At 40.1% G+C, this 11,743-nt stretch overlaps 1 protein-coding gene across 1 annotated transcript; it reads right to left on the bottom strand.

Moving 5' to 3' along the window:
• Positions 1–6,837: 6,837 nt before the first annotated feature.
• On the bottom strand, positions 6,838–11,482 carry LOC143701940 (uncharacterized). Its single transcript, XM_077195625.1, has 5 exons — positions 11,446–11,482; positions 9,160–9,446; positions 8,707–8,788; positions 8,483–8,613; positions 6,838–8,321 (listed from the first exon to the last, which is right to left on the bottom strand). The coding sequence occupies exons 1-4, from the start codon at positions 11,477–11,479 to the stop codon at positions 8,552–8,554; spliced, it is 465 nt and encodes a 154-aa protein (XP_077051740.1). The 5' UTR covers positions 11,480–11,482; the 3' UTR covers positions 6,838–8,321; positions 8,483–8,551.
• Between the last annotated feature and the right edge of the window lie 261 nt (positions 11,483–11,743).

Raw genomic sequence — 11,743 nt, 5'->3', positions numbered from 1 at the left:
ATATTTAAAGTACCCTTTAATTAAAACATTAAAATTAGAAATCATTTCATATTTAAATATTGATTTAAAAAAAATCTCATAGCTTTATTTATGCAATTATAAATGGAGTGTAAATATATTAATGCTGCTTCTGTGTCATCTCTAGACTGCACTGCAAAGATGGATTTTGATTAAATGATTTAATTTAACTGGTAACAGTGGTACTGTATAATTAAGTATTATTGTATAAATAATAATAACTACTGTATAATTTGAATGTTAGTATTTGACATTAAAGGTGATTCATAACTCTAAATACGTTTAGAAAGAATGTCCATATATAGGTGAAAATGCCCCTGGAAATCAATTTAAGGTGGCAAATTAAATTAATAAAAAATTAATAAAAAAATTAATTTCGGTCCCTGCTGTTAACTGACCACTCCATAGAATATTAAAAAATATGAATATCTTTGTGAGTCTGCTGTCAACAACAGGCCTAAACCAGCCATGTCACCAGCAAAAAAACACAATCAGTAAAATATCATCTAATTATCAACAAAACATTGAAAATATTGAGATATATTTTTGTCAATATTCCACACCCCTAATGTACGGTATGAATTTTGATTTCTTCAGGTCTTAAAAAGCCTTAAATTTGACTTTAAAATGTGTGCAGGAACCCTGTAAACGGTTAGACATAGTTACCTAGCAAGTCAGTTATTTTCAGTAAATGAATTAATACGCTTCTTGGTCCCCATTGCTTTTGCTCTATAGTTCTCACCAAAATGAAGAGAAAGAAGGACATCATGTCAATTACAGTTACTGTGACTAATACTGAATATGTAATGCAAATGTAAAAATATAATGGAAATGCAAATGCATTGTTGAATGATTATAAACATGGTATTTTGCCTGTTAATGCCTGCAGTGCAGTGCAGAAAATGATATGACAACAATAAGGTCTAAATGTAACTGGCCCCTCTAAGAGTACAACTAGCCCCAGGTGGCCCCCCCAGTTGAAATGGTCTAGAAGAAGTTCATGCTCGACAGGCATGACATGAAGAAGCTCGGGCTCAGTAGGCATGACGTGAAGAAGAAGCTCAGGCTCGACAGGCATGACGTGAAGAAGCTCAGGCTCGGCAGGCATGACATAAAGATATGCAGGTGGTGTGGCGAGGAAGATAGCCGGTGATGGTGGTTGAGTGGCGATGTCACCATCAGCTTCACCCACGGTGAAGGCTAAACCGCTCAACAATAGTACGTGATCCAGATATTGGGCAAACGTGCCTGGGATTCCTGCCGCTGGAGCTTGCTGGGTACAGATGCTGGGTACAGATGCGCGTCCAATCCGCACCAAAATACAGTTTTTTGGATGTCATCTGCCCAGCTTACCCCATGAGAAATCTCCAGGAACTTTGCAACATATTCCTCGATCTGGGGGGCCTCCTGGAAGCAGGTCACCAGTCATGAGACAGGATCAGAAGGGGTGAGGAGAACGCCCATTCGGTTTTCTTTTTGGTCGGTTCTTCTGTCACGCTTTTGGCTGGGTGAGGCACGTCGAAGCAGACTCTGACGACAGGTTGAAGTGATAACAGAAATTGAATATAACAGAAACGTACAAAAACTACAACTCTGTGTTGACGAGAACCGACAGTGAACGGAGAACCATGAGGAACTTAAAAACACGGATGAAATAGGAAGACAAGGTAAAAACAGCTGAACATGGTGAGTGATGATGATCGCTGGCAGGTGTGGGTAATTGTGAAGTAGGTGCAGATGTGAGCTGGAGAGGATGATGGGACATGTAGTGAAGACGGTGACTTACAGGTGACCGTGACAGGTACGGTCTAAAGGTACGGACTGGAAATCTTGCAGATACCGTTTCTTTCTAAAAAGGAACATAGTTGTGAGGATACTGCCTTTTCTAGTATCTTTGACAGAAATGGTAGATTCGAGATCGGCCTGTATTTGACTAATTCTGTAGGATCAAGTTGCGATTTTTTAACAAGCGTTTTAATCATAGCCAGCTTAAATGTTTTTGGTACGTTTCCTAATGACAAAGATGAATTTAATGATATTAAGAAGAGGATCTATGACTTCTGGAAGCATCTCTTTCAATAGCTTAGTCGGTATAAGAAGTTCATAAAGTCATTACTGCTGTGCTGCTTGGAAACGTCTGGGCTTTAAGCTTTATTTTTCGTTAATTTAGCCACTGTTTCAAATAAATATCTAGGGTTTTGTTTATTTTCTTCTAATATGGTTGAAAATTAAGCAGATCTAGCAGCTTGTAAGGCCTCTCTGTACACAATCATGCTCTCTTTACATTAAATGCGAAAAAAACTTTAGTTCTTCTAAGCTATCTGGGATGCTGAGAAGATGAAACTGATCAGGAATATTATTAATAAAGCGATCTTTAGTGGCAGAAGTGATAGGTCTAACATATTTGTAACAGAGAGTCGACTTTGCAGCCTTGGCTAAATGATAATGATCTGAGATGTCATCGCTCTGCTGTAGAATTTCAACGGCATCAACACTGATTCCATGTGATAATATTCTATCTATAGTATGTTTACGACAGTGAGTAGGTCCTGACACATGTTGTCTAACTCCAAAAGAGTTCAGAATGTCTTTTAATGCCAATCCAAATGCATCTTTTTCGTTATCTACATGTAAAATCACAAACAATTAGGACTTTATCTGCAGCCAGTACTAACTCTGATAGAAAATCAGCAAATTCTTTGATAAAGTCTGTATGGTACCCTGGTGGGCTGTATACAGTAGCCAGCACAAATCTCAAATGTGATTTATCATTTACACTAGATAGTGTTACATTAATTACCAACACTTCAAAAGAATTATATTTTAAACTAGAATGTATTTATATTACTATAAATTATAGCAACACCTCCCCCTTTGCCTGTCAGACGAGGCTCATGTTTAAAACAGTAAACTTGCGGGGTGGACTCATTTAAAGTAATGTAATCGTCTGGTTTTAGCCAGGTTTCTGTCAAACACAGCACATCTAGGTTATAATCTGTATTCATATCATTAACAATAAGTGAGGGATTAAATATTCAGCAACCCAAGCTTTATCAGTTGTTCATCCATATTATATCTGCTTTTTATTTCTTGAACATCAAATAAATTTTCCCTTAAATGGGTTTGGGAGTTTTTTGTATGTCATAATTCAGGGAACAGACACAATCTCTATATGATGATATCTAGGTGAAAGAGTCTCTATGTGATGGGATTATCTGACCTCAGTAACGTGAGACAGCTAGCAGACGGTCGGTTTAGCCAGTCTGTCTGCTTCCTGACCTGAGCCCCATATTATCATGTTTGAGCTCTAAGACTATGTGCCATATTACTAGAGAGAAGAGCAGAGCCATAACAGGAGGGATAAATACCATCTCTTTTCAACAGGTCAGGTCGGCCCCAAAAACTTTTCCAAATGTGTATGAATTCTATACTATTTTCCGGACACCACTTAGACAGCCAGCCATTTAGTCAGCACAGTCTACTAAGTATCTCATCACTCCTGCAAACAGGAAGGGGGCCAGAGCAAATTACAGTGCCTGACAACGTACTTGCGAGTTCACACACCTCTTTAACAATCATTTTGGTGATCACCGACTGGCGCAGTCGGACATCATTAGTGCCGACGTGAATAATAATCTTAGAGAATTTACGATTAGCATTAGCCAGCACTTTTAAATTTGCTTTGATGTCAGGCACTCTGGCTCCCAACAAACATGTGACTATGGTGGCTGGTGTCTCTATTTTCACGTTCCGTGTAATAGAATAGCCAATAATTAGGGCACATTCAACAGGATTCTCAGTGGGTGTTTCACTGAGAGGAGAGAACCTGTTTAATGTTGTTATCGGAACGGAAGAGCGATGTTTTGTCCCGCGACTACAGCGTCTCATGGTCACCCAGTTGCCCTGCTGCACGGACTCTACAGCCGGAACCGAACAATGTACAGAGTTCACTAAGCTAGTCGCATCCAAAGCAGTATCTAAAGCCCTTGCACTCTTACTATCCTTGATTAAAGTTTGGATGCGTGTCTCAAGTTCTGTAATCTTCTCTGTTCGCCTGAATGTCTCCCTGCATTTATCACATGTAAATCCGTCAATGCTGACAGAGAATGCTATACCATACATGTGACATGTGTTTGTTGACTGATTCTACTTACCTTAGTTGCTTGATAGACTCGTAAAAGGCGTGAGAAAAAAAAAGAAAAAAAAGACGGCAAGCAAGGATAGCAGGTTAACAGGCTAGCGAGATACTAGCGTGTTGTGCTAGCGATAATGATTAAGATAAATGTTAGCGATGTCAGATTAATGTGATAGGAAATATTAGACGATATATGTTTATGAATAAGTTAAATTTAGCAAATAAGAACAGCAAGGAATGATAGTAAATAGAGATTCAAAGAGAAAACTATACGAAGCTTACAGACGAAGACCAGCAGCAAGGCAGGCAGGAGCAATTGATCAAACAGGAGCCAAACACATGATATTAGTGTCTCATGTCTCTCCAAGCTTCTTTGTCTTTTTACTCTGTCTTTTGCTCTTTGGCAGAACCAGCTGAACTACGATAAGCAGATGGTGGTATTTGTTGCCTGACACCAGAGTAGGCTGGTCGAGGGGAGGTTCAGGTCCTCCAAGAAGAGGCAAGAGTTCACTCCAGGGTTGGAGAGTGTGAAGAGACACACACACTCACCTCCGCTTCACCACTTGCCCATTGGCCAGATTCTTGTTGCCTGATTGAGACTATTTTTGTCAGGCTCTGTTCCATCCATTGGAGACCCAAGAAGAAGGGGACTGGAACAGTGTCCAGATAGGATCTCATCCTGGAGGACTGCAGGAAAATCAGGCAGCGCATTATGGCCAATGCAACTGTTAGGCAACAGACCACCCTGCAGCTGGTGGATGTGAGCCACACACCCTTGGTTCAGTGGCACAATAAGAGAGGGTAAAAAGACAGGACAATGCATTAGTGATACAGGGGCTGGAACTGCCTTGCCGCTTGTCTGTGGTGGCTGACCCTCTACTCCCTGCCAATGTGCGCCCCCCGTCTGCATACACCCCACCCCCAACCAGGCCCGGCTCACCAGTACCACCTGCCCAATAACTCTTTGTGCCAGGTGCAGATGAAGAGGAAGATCCCTTTAGCCCCAGCGGATTCGTCACCAGTAGCTGAGAAACAGCAAAACCCAGCGGCAACTCTTCCCTGCTCCACCCCCAGGCACTCAACGGTGATGCTGACGGAAGTGGCCTCCAGAGTATGTAAGCTGAGTGGAGTGGGAGCGGAGCGAGGAGTGGAGCGGCGTGATTTTGAATGGAGCTAGGAGCAGATTTTTTTAAAGTCGGAGCGTTGTGGTTTTAACTCACTCTGAGTACACTCCATCATGAGTACAATTTAAAGACCCCTACTATAACTGCATTTTTACAAAGAATTCACAGCTTGATACATATGGATCACTCAAATCAGAAAGAATATGAAGGTTATGATGACGGCAATGGACACGAGTGGGAGGTTACGGTTCTCAAGGTATTTGTTTGTACCTTCTAGATAGGCAACAGAAAATGATCGGGGTGAAAGCACATTTTAAACAAGTAGCACTTAATCACACACGCAATCGCTCTCAGTAATACATTCAAACAAATGTAATCTTACAGTGCTACATTATCTGTATTTGATTTCGAATTAGCAGAAATCTGGAATAAATGTAGCGACTCGTAGATAAAATAACTGATGAAAACGTACTATTATTTTCATTTTTCAAAACAAAACTTGCACTGCAAAAAACGGCAACGATATTTAACTTTTAATGCTGACAACCATGTAATAACCTTAGTATGTCATAGCAGGAAAACATTTTTAACACTAGTGTTCCAATAAACCAAGTTGAAACTATTCTCCTAGTATTATTTATTTTTTCATTTAATATATGTTATGAACAGAACTTTTGTGAGATTTCAAAGCATACTTAAATACTTTAGCTGCAAATATACTCAGGGAGGGAAGTCGGGGCTGTGTTTCTGATATCAGTGAGCTAAGAGTGGAGCACTCCATTCACATACACTGATGGCCTTACAGGGGCCTGTACTGGTTGCTGCTTCATAGGCTACTGGGGTCAGTCTTTCCTCTGCCTCTCCTGCTTCTACTTATGCTCCAATTCAAAAACTGACTCGCAAAGTGCAACTTGAAGATCAGGATGGCGCCGTGGAGCTCTCCAATTTTTTTGTTGTTTTTGCTTGTTTGTTCTGTGTTTAGTCATTCGTCTTCTATAAGTTTAACCAGAGACAAACGTGCGGTTAGACTGGTTAAGCTCCACGATCACTGCTTTTGCATCTGTTCTGGACAACGCGCTATCTGCCGGGCTTCCAGCTATTTTGAGCATATCGCATCACAGAGTTAATGGGGATAACGAGAGGTGGTGGATTGTATTTCTAGATTAAATAAAGTTGGTGTTGATGTTGTCAGTCGCTCTTTATAAACAGAAAACCTTTCTACTTGCCGCGGGAGCTTTCCTCTTTAATTCTCGTGAATGTGTTCATACCCCCAGACACATATTTGAGCGCGGTGCTGCAACAGCTGGCTAAACAAATAACTGAAATGGAGCAAAGGTTGGTACGCAGTTTTAACCCTTTGACGCGTACGATCAAACCGGTGTGATCAGTCTTGGCTGGTCCCTGGAGCCTACGATCACACCAGTGTGATTAGAACGTTCAGTGAATCACGTGATCAACTGCTAAATTCAAAATTTCAAACTTTTGCTTTTACTGCTTTCCCGCTTTGACTGGCACTGAGCCAGAGACGGACGTGCACAGCTCTCATCATTATCACAACTGTTCAGAGTATTTTAATGTTTATTTTAGGTTTCATTCACTTTACATTACACAATTTACACTTTACATTACAAATTACATTACACAATAAATATATAGTTTATTATTACACACGAATATTTATAACAACAAAATAACCTTTTAAACATGATGTAATATTAATATTTATTCGAGTCAAACACACCTTGTAGAGAAAACGGCCTTTTCACACAGCAAGCGTCAGCGACGCGAGCAGCGCATTTTTTTTCGGCGTGCGTGCATGTTAATCAATGAGTGGATTCACACCAGGAGCAGCGCGTGAGCCTCAAGCAGGAGCGTCGCGTGAGATGCAGTGAAGCGGGGGTTACTGTCATATATTTCGGGAGACATGGATGATCTTGCATGTTGTAAATCCAGCAGGCTCTGAGTCCAACTCTCCATCAGTGTTGTAAACAAATAATGGCGGCGCCCATAGCCCGTATATCTTACCGATCAACTAACATGATCTTTTTTTCTCTAAGTATTAAAACCACATTAGGAGTTCCCTTACATATATTTAACGATGTTAATAACTACAAGTTTGTAAATATTTTGTATAATAAATAAAAAAAGATTTGAACTGTCATGCATTGCGAGTCTTTTTTTCCCTCTGACAAATGATGTAGTGCTGACGTCACCGTTACCTCACACTCGCCTTTGTTCTAATTTAAAGACACAACTTTAATCAAGCTCACCAACTTCAGAGAAAATGACAGAAAATTTATATAAAAGACGACAACTGACAAATGAGGAAATTGAGGACATTTTTTTTAATTCTGATGAGGAGATTTTTGACAGCGAGGCAGAGAGTGACAGCGATGAAGATCTTCCCCCAAACCTTGAAGCTCTTGACAACATTGCAGATGAAGAGACGACACCAGTCCCAAATGAGGTAGAAGAGGTAAACTCATTGTTATGGAAGGCAACCAACCTTTTTAATCCTCCTGGGCCAGGCAATTTTGACAACCAGCTCTGTGGTGTGCAAAATCCACCAGAATCACCCAGTGAGGTCAATTGTTTTAAATTGTTCCTCACAGAAGATGTCATGGGAGAAATTGTGGAGGAAACAAACCGCTATGCCTCTGACTTGCAAGAAAGGGAAATTAAAGGAAAGCTGGTTAAATGGGTTCCAACAAATATCCCTGAAATGTACACATTTTTAGTGGCAGTTCTCTTAATGGGGGTGATAAAAAAACCATCACTTCGTGATTACTGGAGCACAGACCCCATGCTCTTGACCCCATTTTTTGGGTCTCTGTTCTCACAGGATCGCTTCCTTCTGCTCCTCCGCTGTCTTCACTTCGCAAACAATGCGACAGCAGTTTCCAATGACCCGCTGAAAAAAATCAGACACATATTTACTGCTCTCACCTCCTCCTTTCGTCGCATTTTTGTGCCATACAGGGATCTGTGTGTGGATGAGTCTCTGATGTGGAAAGGCAGGCTGGCATTTCGTCAGTTCATTCCATCTAAACGGCACAGATTTGGGGTCAAGTTTTTTGTTTTGTGTGATGTGCTCACTGGTTATGTGGAGGACATGATAATTTACACCGGATCTACCACTGACATCCAACATTACCCAGGACTTGGGATTTCTGGGTCCGTTGTGATGACACTTCTAGCACCTTACCTAAAAAAATGTCATGTTCTTTATGTGGACAACTGGTACAGTAGTCCCACACTTTTCCAGCACCTCTTGTCACTTGGCACTGGAGCTTGTGGGACTGTGCGCGCAAACAGGAAAGGGATGCCAAAGTTCACCTGTAAAATGAAAAAAGGTGAGGTGGAATTCGAAGAGAATGGGTCACAGATGGCAGTAAAATGGCACGACAAGAGGGATGTACATGTCCTTACCACAGTCCACCCAACTGGTATGGCAGCCACAGGGAAGCTTGATCACATCACTGGGCAACCAAGGATGAAGCCAGTCTGTGTGCTGGAGTATAACGAAAAGATGGGGGCAGTTGACAAAGCTGATATGATGACTGGTTTCCATGAATGCACCAGAAAGTCTACCAAGTGGTACAAGAAGATATTTTTGCATGTACTTGACACTGTTTTACTCAACAGCCACGTCGTCTACCGGCATATTACTGGTGAGAAATGAATACAAATCATCTAATAATAAATATAAACAAGATAAAAAGTGATAACATTTTTAATTAATGTAATCTAAAGTGTTAACAAATTCACAATAATAAACAGACCACACTGTCACATACTATTCTATTCTCCTCACTCCCTCCCTATTGATGTGCTCTACTATGAGTAGGAAAGGAAATCACCTCCCTACAATTCAGGACGAACCTGATGAGAGGGCTGCTGGAGGAGTACAGCACATTGCGCGGTCCAACCAAAGGAGGGCGTCCTGCCATAGACACTCCTCTGCGCCTTACAGCCAGGCATTTCCCATCTGAAGTCCCTCAGACCACTTCCCAGGGCAGCAAGACCAGGCGGCACTGCAAGGTCTGCCTCTCCAGCACACGCAAGGGCAAGCAGAGGCGCCTCACCAAGCACATGTGTGTGCCATGCAACACTCCCTTGTGTGCTGTCCCATGTTTTGAGGAGTACCACACACTGAAGCATTATTAAGCCTGTAAAAAGTCAGAGTATATTAATTAATTTATGATGATACTATTTTAATTATTTTTTTATTGTAATTATATTATTAAGTATAAAGGTATGTATAATAGTTTGTTTTAAACAAAAACATTTATCAAAAGTCAGAGTATATTTATAGAATTTTTGTTTGTTTGTTTATGATGATACTATTTTTATATTCATTGTAAATCTGTTTTGTAATTATATTAGCAAGTATAAACGTATTGTGTTAAAAAAAACATTTAACTTACATTAAAATAGATTTAATAAAACATACATGAAATGTGTACATTTTGTGATTTCTTTTTAACAAATGTCATACGTTTGAATTCTATGAATAATGCTAAACTTATACTATACATATATCTCACTAGCAAAACAGAGAAAAGCTACATGGTATGACATCGTTAAAGGGATAGTTCACTTAAAATGAAAATTCTGTCATCATATACTCACCCTCAATTTGTTTCAAACCTGTATGAATTTCTTTCTTCTGCTGAACACAAAAGAAGATATTTTGAAGAATGTCAGTGACCAGACAGTTAAAGGTATAGCGGAGGATTTTCTTTTTCCGGGTGGGTAGCCTATACTATTGGTCCACCTAAGTGTCAATCATTCTGGTGATATGTTTACGTAAGGCCGTCGTACGTGCTCGTCCCTATGTAGTTTTCGCTTTCTGCGCATGCACACTTTCAGTTGTATTATGTGTGATGAGTTACGGTTTCAGCCATTCCTTTGAAAATGGCTGAGGGTTGAAAGAGAAAAAATGTATACGAAATGTATGATAAGAAGAGAAAGGCCGCAGGATATAGAAACAAGACCAGAGTGATTTTGGGTGAATATTTCACACGCTGGCGTGCGCTAAAAGCACAGGTTGGGCTTCCCACTGATGCCGCAGTCGCGAAGATTCTACTAGACAGGTAAAGTTTGTCATGCTATTTGGAGAAATCCATTTAAAATCACTGCTAGTAAAAGTTAATGTAAGCTATCATGCTCTCTCATGCACATGTTTAATAGGCATTCCCTCTCGGGAGGAAATAGAGTGTTGCGCATGTGCATTTTAAAAAAAAAATGGAGAGGGTGGGTCTTCTCTAAAATTCGGAAAGATCCTCCGCTATACCTTTAACTGGAGCCATTGACTTCCATAGTATATATTTTTTCCTACTATGGAAGTCAATGGCTCCAGTTATCGGTCTGGTTGCTGACATTCTTCAAAATATCTGCTTTTGTGTTCAGCAGAAGAAAGAAATTCATACAGGTTTGAAACAAATTGAGGGTGAGTATATGATGACAGAATTTTCATTTTAAAGTGAACTATCCCTTTAAATTATATTTCCAACAAACATTTGAGCAAGCTAATAAGTAAGGTGTGACCATATATAATTGTATATATGTATTTCACACAGCTTGCTCAAATGTTTTGTATATAGGAAAATATAATTCAACAATGTCATACCATGTAGCTTTTCTCTGCTTTGCTATAGAGAGATATAAAACTCAGTAACAATATTAACTAAAACAAACAAGAAAATCGATGTAAAGGATTTAACGGCAAATATGTGCTTTGGTATATTCATGTTATAAAGTATCAATTCAACTGAACCCCCGACTTTACCTCCTGAATGCACGGATTACTGAACATATTTATTTGCAATTTGCAATGTTTAAAACAGCGCGTTGACAGACAAACAAACCGTAATGACCACATTATTGAGCACTGTCCGTTTTACGTTCTTTATTCATATGTATTGCATGCTTGTAAATAATTCTAGATGCTTCAGAATACAATTAAAAACTAAAATATAGCCTAACGTTACTCACCGATTGTCACGCGGCTGTTGTGAGGGAGATGCAAAGAACCATGTGCAAGCGAAATTCAAAGCGGGGGGGGGGGGGGGGGGATAAACAAAACAATATCAACCATAGTCGGTACACGCTAACAAATTATTTGAGAGGTTTTGAATGAAAAATAAAGCGAAACATTCAAACTACTCACCTGCAGACGGTTATCCATCGTGTGCGCCATTGTGACTGCGAAATTTCACGTGACAAGGTTCATGCGTCTCCATGGAAATTAGAACGCGATTGATTACAAAATAACGGTCGCAGAAAAAAACTCACGCCAGGCTGCCAGTCTGACTATTTTAGAACGTACGTGCGAAAGGGTTAATAATTCTTGGGGATTTTAACAAAGCAAATCTCTCCCGTGAACTGCAAAAATACAGAGTGCACATTACATGCATGTTACACCTCAATAAAGAATGCATATCACTCTGTCCCAAGTGCAGCT

Source organism: Siphateles boraxobius, unplaced genomic scaffold, assembly GCF_051911475.1.
Source record: "Siphateles boraxobius isolate OS27281-9 unplaced genomic scaffold, OSU_SipBor_1 33, whole genome shotgun sequence".
NCBI classification, from domain to species: domain Eukaryota; kingdom Metazoa; phylum Chordata; class Actinopteri; order Cypriniformes; family Leuciscidae; genus Siphateles; species Siphateles boraxobius.
The sequence above is the reverse complement of the archived record's forward strand: the minus strand, read 5'-3'. Positions and strand labels throughout refer to the sequence as shown.